General features: G+C 40.2%; 1 protein-coding gene across 1 annotated transcript; it reads left to right on the forward strand.

The window, feature by feature from the left end:
- Positions 1–104: 104 nt before the first annotated feature.
- Positions 105–11673, forward strand: LOC103146221 (sodium- and chloride-dependent GABA transporter 2-like). Its single transcript, XM_007564042.2, has 16 exons — positions 105–208; positions 471–667; positions 775–909; positions 1836–1976; positions 2126–2243; positions 3056–3103; positions 4846–4975; positions 5631–5765; positions 7290–7393; positions 7475–7599; positions 7780–7892; positions 7984–8121; positions 8279–8381; positions 9819–9919; positions 10525–10671; positions 10797–11673. The coding sequence occupies exons 2-16, from the start codon at positions 478–480 to the stop codon at positions 10968–10970; spliced, it is 1902 nt and encodes a 633-aa protein (XP_007564104.1). The 5' UTR covers positions 105–208; positions 471–477; the 3' UTR covers positions 10971–11673.
- The last annotated feature ends 3644 nt before the right edge of the window (positions 11674–15317 follow it).

Here is a 15317-nt window from a genome sequence, read left to right on the forward strand (position 1 = left end):
GATTTAGGAATTTTAATTTACAGTCACTACTGTAAACATTTCAGCAATCAGAAGTACTATTAGAACATAATGTAACTTAATCCATCTTCTGTGGGACAGCCTCCCTTAGTCCCGTTGGACACGCCCCTTGAATAATAAGACTTGTCTTCAAACTTTGCTCAGATAAACGAGAGGGATTTTATGTTTGATGCCTACAAGAGTCACACTAGTAAGTAAAAACCATATGGAAAGTTTGTTTTTGACTAACTGAAAAATTAGTGGCAAATTGACATTGCGGTCATTTACTAATAGCTGTTTTGGTGAGAAATTCTGATTAGATTTTTAAAGATTGGAGATATCTGTTCTGCTTAAGAAATATCAATAAAAAGTGATCTTGATTTTGCATTTAAGCCAGTTATTTTGTGTGTGCATGTGTAAAAAGCTGGATGTGATGCAACATATGTTTCATTTCATTTTCCCTTTGCCTGTAGGGGGATTATGACAGAAGAAACAGACAAAAGGGGCTCTGCAGAAGAGCACGGGCAGGACAAACAGGATCCTGAGGAGGGGGTTCAGCCTAGGGGAAAATGGGCCAACAATATGGAGTTTATTCTCTCCATGGCTGGAGAAATAATTGGCCTTGGAAACGTTTGGCGCTTTCCCTATCTGTGCTATAAGAACGGAGGAGGTAAGGGGGTGGGGGTGGTTGTGTTTGCGAAACACGTCCATAATCAGAAAGGATTAAACAATTTCCTGAAAATAATCTGATTTCCTCATGAGAGTCTGTGATTCTAGGGGTCTTTCTCATCCCCTACTGTGTGTTCCTTTTCTGCTGTGGCATCCCTGTGTTTTTCCTGGAGACTGCGTTGGGCCAGTACACCAGTGAGGGCGGGGTGACCGCCTGGAGGAAAATCTGTCCCATGTTCGAGGGTAAAAAAGCAGACATACAGAAGAAGTGATCAACCTTTGACAATAGCTGCTTTGTGCCGTCTCTGTCAATCTCTCTCTTTTTTTGATTACCAAAGAGCGATACAATGTGATACAGAGCCTTTCAAGGGAACTAATATCCTTTGAACTTTTGCACAGTGCAACCACAAACTTCATGGTCTTTTGTTTAGCAACTCAAAGAAGCACATCATTTTTAAGTGGAAGAGAAAAAGTGGCGTTCTTGTAAGATGAGAACAAAAATTGAACTTTTTGGCCTACATCTAAACCTCTGAGACTGCACACATCCATTAACATATTACGTCTCCGTGAAACACGGTGGTGGCCAGATGATGCTGTTGGGAAGATTTTCTTCAGCAGGTGCAGGAAAGCTGGTTGGGCTTGTTAGAGGCTACAAAAGGCTTGAATGTGGGATTGAGCTACGCATGTTTTTCCAAATAAGAACCTGAAAAGTTTGACTTGAATGTATACCCTCCGTTCTGTAGAGAAAAATATTCCCTGCAGCATAATGATGCCGCCGCGTGTTTCACCAGCTTTGTGGGTGCCTTATTTAGTGGGATGCATTAAAACGAACGCCACCCTTTTATGATTTGTCTCTTATTGTTGCGCTGCTTTTGTTGCTTTATCCAATAAAGCCTCGATGAATTTCATGTTAGTCTGCGTTTTGAACTTGACAAATTGCAGCACGTTGTGAGCGGGCCATTTCGTTGGCAGTGATTAGCATTGGTAGTTTATTGTTCATAAGTAGTGCCAACATGCAATCATCTTAAAATGCAGAGCAACTAGTCGTAACCCTTGCGAAATCAGAACAGCGTTCTCAAGATCAAACTGTATTCCAAAAAAAAAGAAAGAAAAAAAAAACAGAAAAAAAAACACCCACTTACTGTGTGAAAAATTCACTTTCCCTGCAGGGGTGGGGATTGCGTCCCAGGTGATTGTGATCTATTTGAACATCTATTACATTGTGGTTTTGGCTTGGGCTATCTTCTACCTAATAAACTCTTTCAAGAGCCCCCTGCCTTGGTCTTCATGTGCAAACCCGTGGAACACTGGTAAGGAAAAAATAAGTGATGCCTCTTTAAACACATGTGTATTCACTTAGAAGAAAAGGACATGTTCCTCCAAATCTTTTTTCTCACACATGAAGTAACCTCTCCTTTTGTCTTTTCTTTTCTTTTTTTTGATAACATTTACTGAACAGATTTTTGCTTTAGTCGACCTGGCTTGTTTGCCAACCCTGAGCTTTTTAATAAAGATTCCAACTGGTCGTTTCTGCACAACATCTCCTCAAATGGCTACGAAGACGACTTCGGTAACTTGTAAGTTGCATCTCTGTGCTCCCTGAAGTTTTTGTCAGTGAGACTGAAACTGGAGAATGAAATCGAAGACTGACAATGGTGAGATTAATGATGTGTTGGAACATGAGGGGACACACCCATCCTTTTCTGTTTTGAGCATGGGAAGTCATTTTGATAAGCCTCCAAGTTGGGATTACAAATAAATTTGAAGTAATATATTCGAAGGGCTTGCAAGGAAGAGTCTTATAGTTCTAGAAAGAAGGTACGATTACTGGTAAGCACAGGATAAAAAAAGGTATTTAAATTAAATGACAAAAGTTTCTTCAGTCAGTTTGAACCTTCATTATCTTGTTGATGCATGAATTGAACAAATAAACCAACTCCTGCATTTCTGAAAAAAAAAATAGATATATATATTTTGATTGGTTGGTTTAGCAGTATTCCCTTCTCACCACACTACAAAAATACCATAACAATATAGTTTAGCCAGAACTATATTGCTTTATCAATATAGTTCTGGCTATAGAAATACGTAGCCAGATATACTTTAGAACTTCTAATATCTCTTCAACATTAGAAGGAGATCTTCTGGATTACATGAATACTGCAGCACAAATCTTCTCTGATGTTTGCTATGGAGGTAACAGGAAGGCCCAAGGAACCGCTTTTAATTAGTCAGCAGAGAATTTTTAAAAAAAAGAAACGGCCTTACTGTTGCAAAGGCCTACATTTTTTGAGCCACAATTCAAATTTGTTTTGATTAAATGTGGTTTGCTATTCTTAATATTCATGTTTCATTTTGTTGTTGTCGTTTTGTTTTTGTTTTTTTCCAGCAATGAAACTTTTTTGAAAGTCAGCTCCCCAGAGGAGGAGTTCTGGGAGTAAGTAACAAACCTAAATGCACTTCATCTGAATGTTTTCCCACTTTCCCGTAGCTTTGTATTCATTCTGCAATGATAGTGAGTTATACCGATAAATCAAAATGTTCAGTCACTGTCACCAGACTCTGAACATTGCTCTCCTCATCAACAGTCTTGATAGGTAGTTCTGCTCACTCAAATAGGAGACATCGGCACTGACAAAGCTCCAGGCGTCAACAGTGGCAGCTAGCAGTAACGTGATCTAAATGCTCAGTGCAAAGTCATTTTCTTGTACTCAATAAAAAAAAGAAAAGTATGCAGTGTTCTGGGAACATGAATGGTTTGCATAATTGAAAAAGGTCTCCTATGCATGAAATAATTTGTCGTTATCAGGAGTTTGGGGAAATTCAGAGAATTAAAGTGCAACAGCTTCAATAGTCTGCATCTTGAAAACATATATTAGTCGTTTCAAACTGCTCAACTGCAACTGGTGGTTGATTTTGGCCAGAGCATTAAGATTTTGTGAAATGACCAAAATGTCATAGTTGAGGCAGAGGCAGCAAGTAGATGATGAAAGTTTACTAAAAATAATTAACAAAAACATACAAAAAAAAAAAAAAAAAAAAAAACACAGGAACACAGGGAGCCAGAGTAGAACAACAACAGAAACCAGGAACAAAAAGCCAGCTGGGTATCAACGAGGAAACAACAGAATATAATAGGAGGAACCAGCGAGGAGTGAGAGGATGAAAGGTGTGTAAGTACTGGGAGAGTGAATACGGGAACAAAAGATGTGGGCTAGTTAGCTAACAGGTTGCAGGTGTGAGGGGAGAGAGCTGAGAAGCAAGAGAGAGAGAGCGAGAGAAATTGACACAGTTGGCGAGGGAGCATATACTGGGGACTAGGAAATTAATCTAACATAAAAGAATAACTAGGCACAAGACACAATTAAACATAATAAACTGGAATCACTACACGACTAAACAAACAAGGTTAATCTAATCAAACAAAGAAACTAAGCATCACAGAAATAATGAAAAAAGGATATATTGTACCACTGTGTTGCTTTACTTAAACAAAAATAACTAGTTACAATAAAAGTTTGTTGGTCACCGCTTGTCCCCGGCTGATTCGCACATTTGAAGCATGAGAAAATCGCTGCCGTGTTTCATCATCGGCGTGCTGAACTCCCGTTGACATCCCTCAGCAGCAGCAGCTCTTAATTCTGTCCTCAAATCATGAGGTCAGTTTGACGCTCAGTGTGCCGCATTAGAATGCGAAGCCAACGGGAGGCGAAACAAAGTCATCCAAAGTCAACAAAGAAACCGAGCCACTTGCATTCCTTAGCAACAGCAAGAGACTCTTGATAAATTTTTAGCTCGCAACTTTGATTAACTGTTTGCTTTTCATCTTGTTATTTTTAAAAACTTCGAAACTGAGACGCTGCTCTTCACGTGATCGTCTCCTGATTTGTCGAGTTGGGAAATCCTTTAGATGTGATGGGAAAAATATGTTGTTTTTTGTTTGTTTTTTTCGAGCCCCTGTGAGTTTACTGCACAAAATAAAGTATTCCACGACAAACGTGACATAATTTATACAGCAGTATTAAGAGGGAGAGCTTTGGAGATTTATTTAGGGTCATGGGTGAATGCGTGGAAACATCAAAAAGATAAAAAGCTTTTTTGACAAACTCACTGGCATCTGCATCGTTTTTTGCTCTGTTTATGATTAAATAATCGGTTGCGTTTTTCTTTTCTGCACAGAAACCGTGTGTTGAGAATGTCACATGACAGTGGTTTGGGTGATGTCCACTGGGAGCTGGCTCTGTGTCTCCTGTTTGCGTGGGTGATATGTTACTTCTGCATCTGGAAGGGAATCAAAACGACCGGAAAGGCAAGCGACTTCATTTGGATTTAATTCAGAACGTTGCGTCAGGGTGTCAAAGCACGCAGCAGATCTCTTTAACCTCCATCCTTAAAAATTCATTTGCCTTTCTGTCATAGAACTAGATTCCTCATAATTCACAGTCGTTTTATATGAAGCAGAAACGAATGAAACTCAGAAAATCCAAGTACATTTACATGTATTTATTTATTTATTTATTGCTATGAATAATTAAAGACACAGGCAGTCAATTAAAAGTAAACTCCTCACTGTGATATTATACTACATCAGTGAAATGTGAGTTAAATCTTCTAGGGTTCGGTCTGCAGTTATAACAAAGACACTTTCACCAGCAACATCCAATGAAAAAAGCTTTAATATTCCACTACGGTACAGCCTGAGGGCACAACAGCAAGAGAAAGAACAGGCTGTCAGAAGCTTTCTGCAGTTTAAAGTTCATATGTTGTCATCAGGAAGCGATGCTTTAACACGACTGATGTTTTCCACTTCTGTAACTTTGGCTAAAGAGACATCTTGTTTTCCTAACCAGGTGCAAGTGTACCGACTGTTTTCCCACTTGAGCAAATCAATAAACATATACTTATACATACCAATTTACCTACTTGCTTTAATAAACTTGTAATATCCTTTTTTTTTTTCGTAGGTTGTGTACTTCACTGCTACATTCCCGTACCTGATGCTGTTCATCCTGTTTGTCCGTGGAGTGACGCTCCCAGGAGCATCAGACGGCCTCAAGTATTACCTCAAACCTGACTTCAGCAAGCTCGCTGATCCTGACGTAAGGAATGACTCTTGTAAATTGCTGCTTTTTAATTTTTACAAAGTTTGTTTGTCTCTGAAGCAAAATTCCAAGCAGAAATTTCAAGAGGCACAGCAATCCCACGGTCCGCACTGAAGCACAGTCCTGTTCTGTTCCGAACACACACGCATCCCTTTGTTGGATTCCACTCCGCTTAACGGGATAACTCAACATCTTGTTATCCCATAACGCCCACTTCTTTCTTTTTTTTTTTTTTGCCGACTATCTTTTCCTGTTCTGAGACTTGGTCAGAAGATGGAAAGCGAACCCGGTATCCTCTTCACTTGCAGAAATATGCGGCGGCAACGTAAACATTCTGGAGTAAAAAAAAGTCAGTTTTTGGGAGTTCAGAAACATGTTGTGAGGCTTAGCCCAGCATCCCCCTTAAAATGGATAAATGCCGTTATCCATTTTTTAGCCATATTTTAGCTGCTCAAACAAAAGTGTTCCTTGTATAGCTTGATCAAATATTATTTCATTGTATTTTGATTATAATGACTTAAAGCTAATGGAATCCCAAAGTACGTTGTCTTAGAAAATTAGACTGGAAGATTAATTTGTAATTCAGAAATGTCAGTCGTAGCAGACATGCACGTCTCGTTCAGCACATGGTCATGTAAATATCTCTTGTATTCATGAATATGGATGTGACACTATGGGAACACTCAATAGGAATTAATGATTGAAGAAGGAAGTCCCTGATTATAAAAGAAAACAACTATTTGGCACCAAGATAATGCTGACAAGTCTAATCATTGGAAAACGCCTTTAAAAGCTGCATGTATGTTTTTTTGGGCTATTGGTCAAATTTGGGGGGAGGGGAAACACTGCAAACGCATTAAGAATGTAAGCAAAAGTTCTGTGTAACTGAGCACATTTACGCAATGCCAGATGTTCACAAAAAAAAAAAAAAAAAAACCAGACTGGTCTTCTGAGCCTCACTTTATCAAACAAGCATGTGTTTTTGCTTGAACCGCCCCGGAAATTGTGATTGAGTTCTGGCCTGTATCTGGCATGTGCTGATTGTAAGAATGTGTGTTCCTGTCACTGTGCCTGTGTGAATCTGTAACGAAGGGAAGCAGAAAGCATTTGGTCCGGGGTTGCGTTTGAAAAGAAAGACAGCTGATGCTTTGTGCTGCGGCAAATTTGAGGATCTTTAGTTGCAGATTTAGACTCCCCATTTTGACCCTAAGGCAAGGAAATCGCTAAGCCCATTGTGAATGCTTAAGAAAGGGTCTGTACATTGCTTTGGAAACTCGCCAGTTCTATGGTGTGATGTTCAAGAGCTTTGGAGCCGTCACTATTAACCAGATGCTGGCAGAGAAAACAGACAGAAAACAGACAACAACACAACACAAGTTCAGTGCTGTGTTGAAATACGTCGACTTTGTGGTTGTAATGTCACAAAAGTTGAAACTGTAAAAACTGTATCACTGCAAATTAATGTCAACATGTGGCCCCTAAAAATCTTTAAACTATTCCCCACACCCCAATCCTCTCCAGGTGTGGCGTGACGCGGGGACGCAGGTCTTCTTTTCCTACGCCGTGTGTCAAGGAGTCCTGACGGCTCTGGGAAGCTACAACAAGTACAACAACAACTGCTACAAGTCAGTGTTGTCGCACCCAAACATCGTTTAACATTCGTGCGCTGTAACGTCGCTCACCTAACTTTCCGGCTGTGTTCGCAGGGACTGCTTGGCGCTGTGTTGTCTGAACAGCGCGACTAGTATCTTCGCCGGCTTCGCCGTCTTTTCCATAATTGGATTCATGGCTCACGACCTCAACATTCCCATAAGCGACGTTACAGCCGGCGGTGAGCCGACTCCGCCTCTCCCACACCATCTGTTACTCTTCTTCCCCAACACTTTACTGGCAGTGTGTCTGCCATAAATTAGGCAATAGTTGAAATCCTTAGCTGTGGCAGTGAGCAATGATCTCCACAAGATGGCACCCTTTTTTAAGAGATTAAAATGTGTGCTGTTCTCCCCTGCAGGTCCTGGTTTGGCCTTCATCGCCTATCCCAGGGCTCTGTCGCTGCTTCCCGGTTCATCCTTCTGGGCCGTGCTCTTCTTCCTGATGATTCTCTTCCTGGGTCTCGACAGTCAGGTATTGCACTCATTGGAGTCGTGCGCTATAGCTACAGGCCACCCACATCGTCGCTGTTAGTAAGCCTGTAAATACAATGTTCACCTCACAGTTTGTGTGTGTGGAGAGCCTGGCCACAGCCATCACGGACCTGTTCCCAAGTCGTCTGAGGAGACCGGGCGCCAGGGAGATCCTGGTCCTGGTCATTGCAGTTGCTTGCTTCCTGTTGGGGCTGCCGTTTGTCACAGAGGTGAGCTGAATGCTAAATATCAGCACTGTTTGTCCAATACGTTTTCTTTTCCCCTAATTGAGAGGAACGGAGGTGACGTAGGAATGCTAATGCATGATTATTGAGGTGTTCAATTGTCACATCTCCCCTGTTCTTAATGACTGGACTCCATTTTCAGGGAGGGATAGGTCTGTTCCGTATCGTCGACACCTTTGGTCCAAGTGGAACCAGCCTCCTCCTCATTGCTTGTGCAGAGACCCTTGTTGTTTCCTGGATTTATGGTAAGTCTCTGGCTGGCAACATTTGCATAATGATCGATTAATTTGCGCAGTAATATCAGTGAGTTACAGATGCTCTGTATGCTTCTCCATATTAACTTGTTCAATGAAAAACTTATGTAGCTGCATGGATTAAAATGAGTCCTACATATCAGTCATGGCAAAAACAAAAAAAACAACCAAAAAAATATTGTCATCTGAGGGCAATGAGATGAATGGTTTAAGTTATTCATTTTTTTTTAGAAGTTTCACAAAAGATTTTTGTGTTTGAAGGTTAAAATCAGAGGATTTATTTTAATCACCTCGTTTCTTTGCAAGCTGCATAAGATTCTAGCAGCCTGAGTACTTTGAGGTATAGCCCCCTAGTTTTATTGCACTGCAGTAGATTTAGAGCATAAATATATAGTATGTTTTAATAGCTTCTCTTCAAAACTAGCAGCCCACCTGCTTGTATCATACATCGTTTTGAAACAGCATTACTTTAGACTGAACTTTTGTGCACTTTTTAGGTTCCACTTCTCGACTATTAGTGTTTTTGCCAATATAGATCTTTCCAAGCAGACTTTTTCCTTCCTTTTTAACCAAGTCCACTGTCTATGCCTTGATATTTAACACTTGGCAAGTCCTTAATAACAAGGTGCTAGCTCAATGGATTTAGACTGGTCCTCGTTTCTTCACCTCTCAGTGCTCAGATAATCTATTTATTTAAATGTCTTTCTATAAGGAATCTATTGCTATGCATCAGCTGATGTATTCCTCTTCTAAAAATCTCATTCTGCAAACCTAGCGGGCGGCATTTCATTTCCAAAATAACTTCCTTCATGGAAACTGCAAACTGATGAAATCGATCAGATTCTGCAGCGGCTTTCTTCCCTCAGTTTGAGATATTTGGCCACTTGATTTATCCCTTTCCAGTCCTACGCTTTTTCTTAGCACGCGCAGAAATATTCTCTCATCTAAATCTAAACGAGAGCCCCCTCAGTTTCCTTCACCGCAGAGATGTAAAGACGTCTCGGGGTTGATTACTGCATCGCTTATCGAGTGTGCTGTTTGCAGAAAAACAATCTGCGGACGTTGCTCCATTCAGACGATCTCTAATATCAGTTTCCCTCCCTTTTCTAATGTCTCTGCTTCTCTCTACGGCAGCTTGAAGCAAGCAGCTCTTATGTCAAATTCCCATTTTCCTCATCCCCCCGCCATTGGCACGATTTCTCGGGAAGTCGTTTTTTTCCTCATTTTGGGTGGCAATTCGCTGTAAATTGGCAAGACGTGGACGTGCATTTTAATGTCCCAATAAATCCGGTCCATAATTACACTTTAGTATTTGGTAGGTTTTTTTTTTATACATGTATATTCTCAGCACCATGTTTAAAATCAGTAGTGTTTGAAAGTTTGAAGGTGGACAGATATTCCCTTCATCCTCCACTTATCACTTTGTAGGTGCGGATCGTTTCTATGACAACATTGAGGATATGATTGGGTACAGACCATCCCCGGTTCTAAAGTACTGCTGGATGTTTGTGACCCCACTCATATGTGTGGTGAGTTTTCTTTTATATGTGCATTTCTATTTTTCATGCCAGATTGCACTCCTTTTCTACCCTATGCTATTTCTGAACGGATTTTAATTCCCATCTCATGTTTTGCTTATTGTATTCAATACCAGAAAACAGTCATGTAAAACTTAAACATTACTGAGTTTGTTTTAACGATACCTTTATTTTGTAACATGGGGTTAATAATTACTAAAATGATCTGTGAACAAGACTCCATAACTGCCAGTAAAAACTAAAAAATAATTTTAGAGATGCACCAATTAGAATTTTATGGCCAATTTCTTGTATAAAGTTTTGAAGTATCGATACTGCTTTTAGTCAATTTTAAATTGTCTTCAGGAACTATAATATAGAAAGATTTAAGAACATCATTTGAAATATATTTTAGCAGAAGTTGTGAGCAAACAGTTGGCTTAAAACAGGTTTTATAATTACTTCTAAAATAAAGAGACAACATGGCTCTCGACTTGATATTTTTTTACACTCGATTTTGGTCATTTAGTTTTAAAATGTGTCTCTTCTACCTTCCTCTTGCATCTGGCTGTGCTACAGTCCAGATCCTAACTTGTGTTGTTTTTCTCAAATCCAAGGTTACAATGCTGTACAACTTGGCAAAAGACAGCCCACTGAGTGTGTACAGTGAACTGTTTGGATCGTCGGCCTCTACAATAGCTGCTCTACTAATTGCAACTCCACTATTGTGCATTCCGGCGTATATTTTCGTCGCTCTGTGCAGGGTGAGTAAACGCACACCCACGTTCGACGAAGGTTACGTCGTACCGAAAGGGTCGAAAGTTGGATTTCGAAATGTTTCGTGAAACATCTCTACACAATTCAATGACGTTTCCCTTCCCACTGTAAGGACCCAAACAACATGACCACACCATCTAAAGACCTGCGACAGGTTTCCCCCGATAAGCCGGTTCTGACGATGTGCAACCTGGTCATCTTTCAAGCACAACGGCGGCCAAACAGAAATCCGGAGGAAAGAAACATGAAGACGGCGGAGGAATTGACATCGTTTGGCATTGATTGATGATAATAAGTCTGTATTTCATAATAAAATATTGCCAATATTTTATTAATGTGCAAACATTTGAGGGAGACTTGTCTGTTATCCAAATGAAATATTCACCTTATGTTTATATCCAGTTGGCTTTAGTCCCACAAGCCTGCATAAATGAACTAAAAAGTGTTTTATGACATTTATTATATATAATTAAAGGGCATATATATAATAATTTCCTAGTCAAGTGTATTCAAACTGACTAGTTATATTAATCTGCAATGGTCTGGTGACCTGTCCAGCATGTATCCCGACCCTCACGCAAATTAAAATTTATGAAACTTTTGATTTTTTGTTGTTGTTGTAAAAACCCCAAAAGAGGCTTTCTGATTATTTTTTCCATCATCTCAACATTCAATTGAGACAGGTGTGAAGACCACAATATGTGGATTAGACTTGGACTGAGATGTTCTACTTTGATTAGAGAGCACAGTGCCAAATTTACCATTTGGATCTGTTACCCCCCCAAATTTAGGTAGAACTTCAGAGCATAACACATTCCATCACAAGACATGGTGCGAGTATAGCATCATGTGGAGTGGCCAGAGTGTTAAGTTCCCACTTTGTCCAAAATAAATAACTGGACAACAAACTGAACCAGCAAAGAGTATTGGAACCAGAAGGGGGAAATATACTGTGGAGATGGGATTTGTAAAACAGACAAAAAAAAAAAGGTGTGAGACGAATAGGGAGAGTGGGAGCAGCTTAGTGAGGAAACCAACGGACTGAGTCAATGAAATGGAAATAAGAGCGAAACAGGAAGTTAACACAAAGACCACAAACTTGGTCTTTGTGTTAAGACCAAGTTTCTCTCAAGATAATCTTTATCTACTTTATCAGTAGTGGTTTATGCGCACACACATACACATATACACATACACACACAAGCATTTGTACCCTTGCCTTAATGACACTCTTGTCCAATGCGATCCTTTGTGACATTTCTGCAAACTAAAGAATGCAAATTTGTGAAAACACAGACAGCTGAACTTAACTTCAGGTTCATTTTTTTCCTGATAACTGTTGATATGTGAATAAATGAAACATGAAAGCTAAAACTTAGAGCTTCCTCAACAAAGTATAAGGTGCTCACATTTATGCAACCATGATATTACTGCACCCATCTATTATTTTTTTTAGATTTATTCATTATTTTGTGTTCAACTGTGCAGTGAAATGTTGCAGGTAACGCCCAAAAAGTTTTCAAATTTATCCTGATGTCTCTGTTTTACCTCGTAAAACACAGCATTTTAAGCAAAGCGTGCAAACTGCTCGGTTGCTCCATGCTGCCGTTCGTGTTTACACTTAATGCAGATAATTGTAATTAACTTTATAAACTCTATTAAAAGAATCAATAAGTCCAATATCCTGTTGCTCTCTCTCTCTCTGCTTCTGTGCTCATTGATTCCTGACCACGCAGGATAAATAAATAGAACCAGTGTATCTCCTCTGTTCTGCCCCACCAATCCATTCCTTTCACACATGCATTTCTATTCTATTGTACGGTTTCACTTTGGCCTAAACGAGGATGCCGAAATTTACTTCGATTATTTTGCAAAAAGGTACAAAACAAAACAAAAACTCTGACTTTTGAAGATGAACCTATTCCAAGGTAATACCGAACGCAGCCATCTGTGTGATCCGAACCGGCGTTCAATTAACAGATAATTCCGCTCGGCTGTCTTCCCCCCCACCCCGCTCATCACCTCGGATCTCACCACTGTGACTCGTATGACATCAACTGACTCTCCGCGCTGGAAAAATTGCAAATTTGCCAATGAATCAGTTGAGCAGCTCGAGTTAATGAGAGGATGAAAATCAACAAGAAGCTCCCGGTGAGCTTAGAACCCATAGGTTCATCCCCACCCAGCAGCAGCAGCAGCAGCAGCAGCAGCGTAGTCAACCGTAGTTCAGTATGTGATTAAACAAACCTTGTTATTTATTATTAGCATTTCTGACGATAGCTCTTTATGTAACCAGGCACCATTTGAGGTGAAAAGCTAAAGTCATTGTAGTGGGAAAGCTCAAACATTTCATCCCATTCCAGCCTTTAGATGGTCTGATATTACCAAAATGGGCAATAAATAGATGAGTAAATTGAAAATAAATGAATATATTTAGGAAATGTATTTGTTCTAATTACTTTTTTGTCATGGAAACACCACGGCATGGTGTTGGCTCCATGCTGTGGCGGTGGTGAGTTCAGGGCAGTGTTAGATTTCCAAAACACAAAGTAGTCTCATCTAATCAGAGTAGCTATTTGTTGCCCTGCCAACAAATACTTTCTATTAAGCGTTGAATCTCTGCAGTTCCCTTTAAAGTCTCACGGCTGCTTCAGTGATTGAGGCCCTTTGAGTTTTAGCTGTACTAACTCTTTCTATTCTTAGGTTGTGAACTGACTGCTGTCTAAGACTCCTGAATGCATGTTTGCATCATTTCATAATAGATTTAAGAGAAAATGTCCACTTGTCATTGTACATTATATATAGAATATGTGCACATATCCTTTTCCTTCTACTTCTCGTCTATGTGCTGCATTGCGTTGACCTATTCCATAAACCGCCATAAGAGTACGTTGAAATTTGAGGTCACTATCAGACAATATGGACCAAAAGAAATGTGAACAACAAAGCGCCACGTGGAATGAGAATGAGAATCCTGGGTTACTGTTTGAGCTCCCAGTCTGCCTTATATTTTAAAACAGCTGGTCATGTCACAATGTCCTACAAGCAACATGTATTTCCTGTGAATTTCAGAGTAAATGTAATAAACCAATCGAAACAGCCTCTGAGTTATGGCGTTTTCTGGGCCTCTGTCCAAAATGCATCTTAAAACAGGGATTGTAAATCCATTTTATGAGATTATTACAACCTAATGCGAGGTTCCTGCGCGAGTGGACAAGGACGGGGCCTCTTCTCAGAGTCATATCGGAAAAGCCCGGCTACAAAACCACTGCCATGCACTAGCACGTCTCAACGAATTAGAAAATTATGTGTAAAGGTAATATTTCTTGCCATATATTTTACTGAATTATCCCAGAAGTTGGGAGACACCAGACCCGACAAGGCAGATAATAAAAAAAACTACAGGGTTTGAGACACCAAAGCAGATCAGGATGGATTAAAGGAGCAGGCCAGTGAAAGATCTCCACAGTTCCTCTCTCCCAATCTTCTGAGAAGCTAGTGGAACTTTACTGGATTCAGATATCACACCAACTGTAAATGCAAGACAATTCAGTGCGGGACTGTCGGCTCTTTTATCTCCCGTACTCTGTCTTCTAGTTTTGCTTTTGTGTCTGCAGCAAAAAAAAAAAAAGGAAAAGAAAAGCTTTTCTTCCCATCCTACGGGCATTTTCCGATTCCTCTGTATCTTTTTATCTGTTTTTCTGCTTATCTACACTGGCACCAGAGCTATGTATCAACTTTCCCAATTTTTATCTCTTTTCATTTTGCCTCTGAACCAATTTCTATACCTTCCCTCGCTCGCCTTCGCAGAGATTTCTCATTGTTCACTCTTTCCCTCTCGTTACCACAGCCGTTCCCTCTCTGCAGCGGGCCTCGCCCCTCGTTCGTCCTTAACCTGTGGAAAATGCATGCGGGACGTGTCGTCCTGCAGCCGTACGGGATGGAAACGCAGGGAATATTAGCCTCCTATCTATGCATGCCAATTGCCTCTGGGGGTTCCTTGCTTTATACCGGCCACCACATCGATTCGGAGACCACAACGCGTGCTGTGAATTAAAGTACGCTTGCAAGGAGGCCTCAAAGACGGCATTTTTTTCCACCCCGCTTTTTCCTTTAAGTGAAGCTGGAGGTGCATTTTCACATTCCTGAGCTGACAAAACGCGGCGTTGAAACCAGACGTTTACATACAGTGTGTAAATCACACGAGTGTTTCAGTGACATTAAATCAGATTTAGTTTTTTCTTGGTTGAGATCACAATTAGAGAGTTGTTTTTATTTGATACTGACTACTTTCTTCAAAGTCAGACGTCGACACCGACAAAGATTTCTAAAACCTTTATGAAACTTACGAACAATATAAGGAAACTTGGAAGCAAGAATTATTTTGAGTAGTTTTCCTTAACAAATAATGTAGAAAATCTAAACTGACATAAAACATAAAAACTTTTCACAGAAGGAGGAAAATGCGTACGTAAACATCCCGTTCCAGCCGACCAGCGTAAAACATGTACAACTACCATAAACCTGGGTCAATCCTGCCCGGATTCTGTTATCTTCGGAGCTCAAACCTAATTCAAACTTCCATGAAATTCTGTCCAACATCCATCCTCTGTCGCCCCCATAATTGCTCCCT

This window comes from Poecilia formosa, unplaced genomic scaffold (assembly GCF_000485575.1).
Source record: "Poecilia formosa unplaced genomic scaffold, Poecilia_formosa-5.1.2 Scaffold154, whole genome shotgun sequence".
Classification (NCBI taxonomy): Eukaryota; Metazoa; Chordata; class Actinopteri; order Cyprinodontiformes; family Poeciliidae; genus Poecilia; species Poecilia formosa.

Bases quoted from the DNA above. Each gene is read 5' to 3' on its own strand.
- LOC103146221 (XM_007564042.2), top strand. From the start codon at position 478: ATGACAGAAGAAACAGACAAAAGGGGCTCTGCAGAAGAGCACGGGCAG. The intron at 1,977-2,125 runs GTAAGGAAAAAA...TTTACTGAACAG, and splicing joins TGCAAACCCGTGGAACACTG to ATTTTTGCTTTAGTCGACCT. The intron at 7,394-7,474 runs GTCAGTGTTGTC...CTGTGTTCGCAG, and splicing joins TACAACAACAACTGCTACAA to GGACTGCTTGGCGCTGTGTT.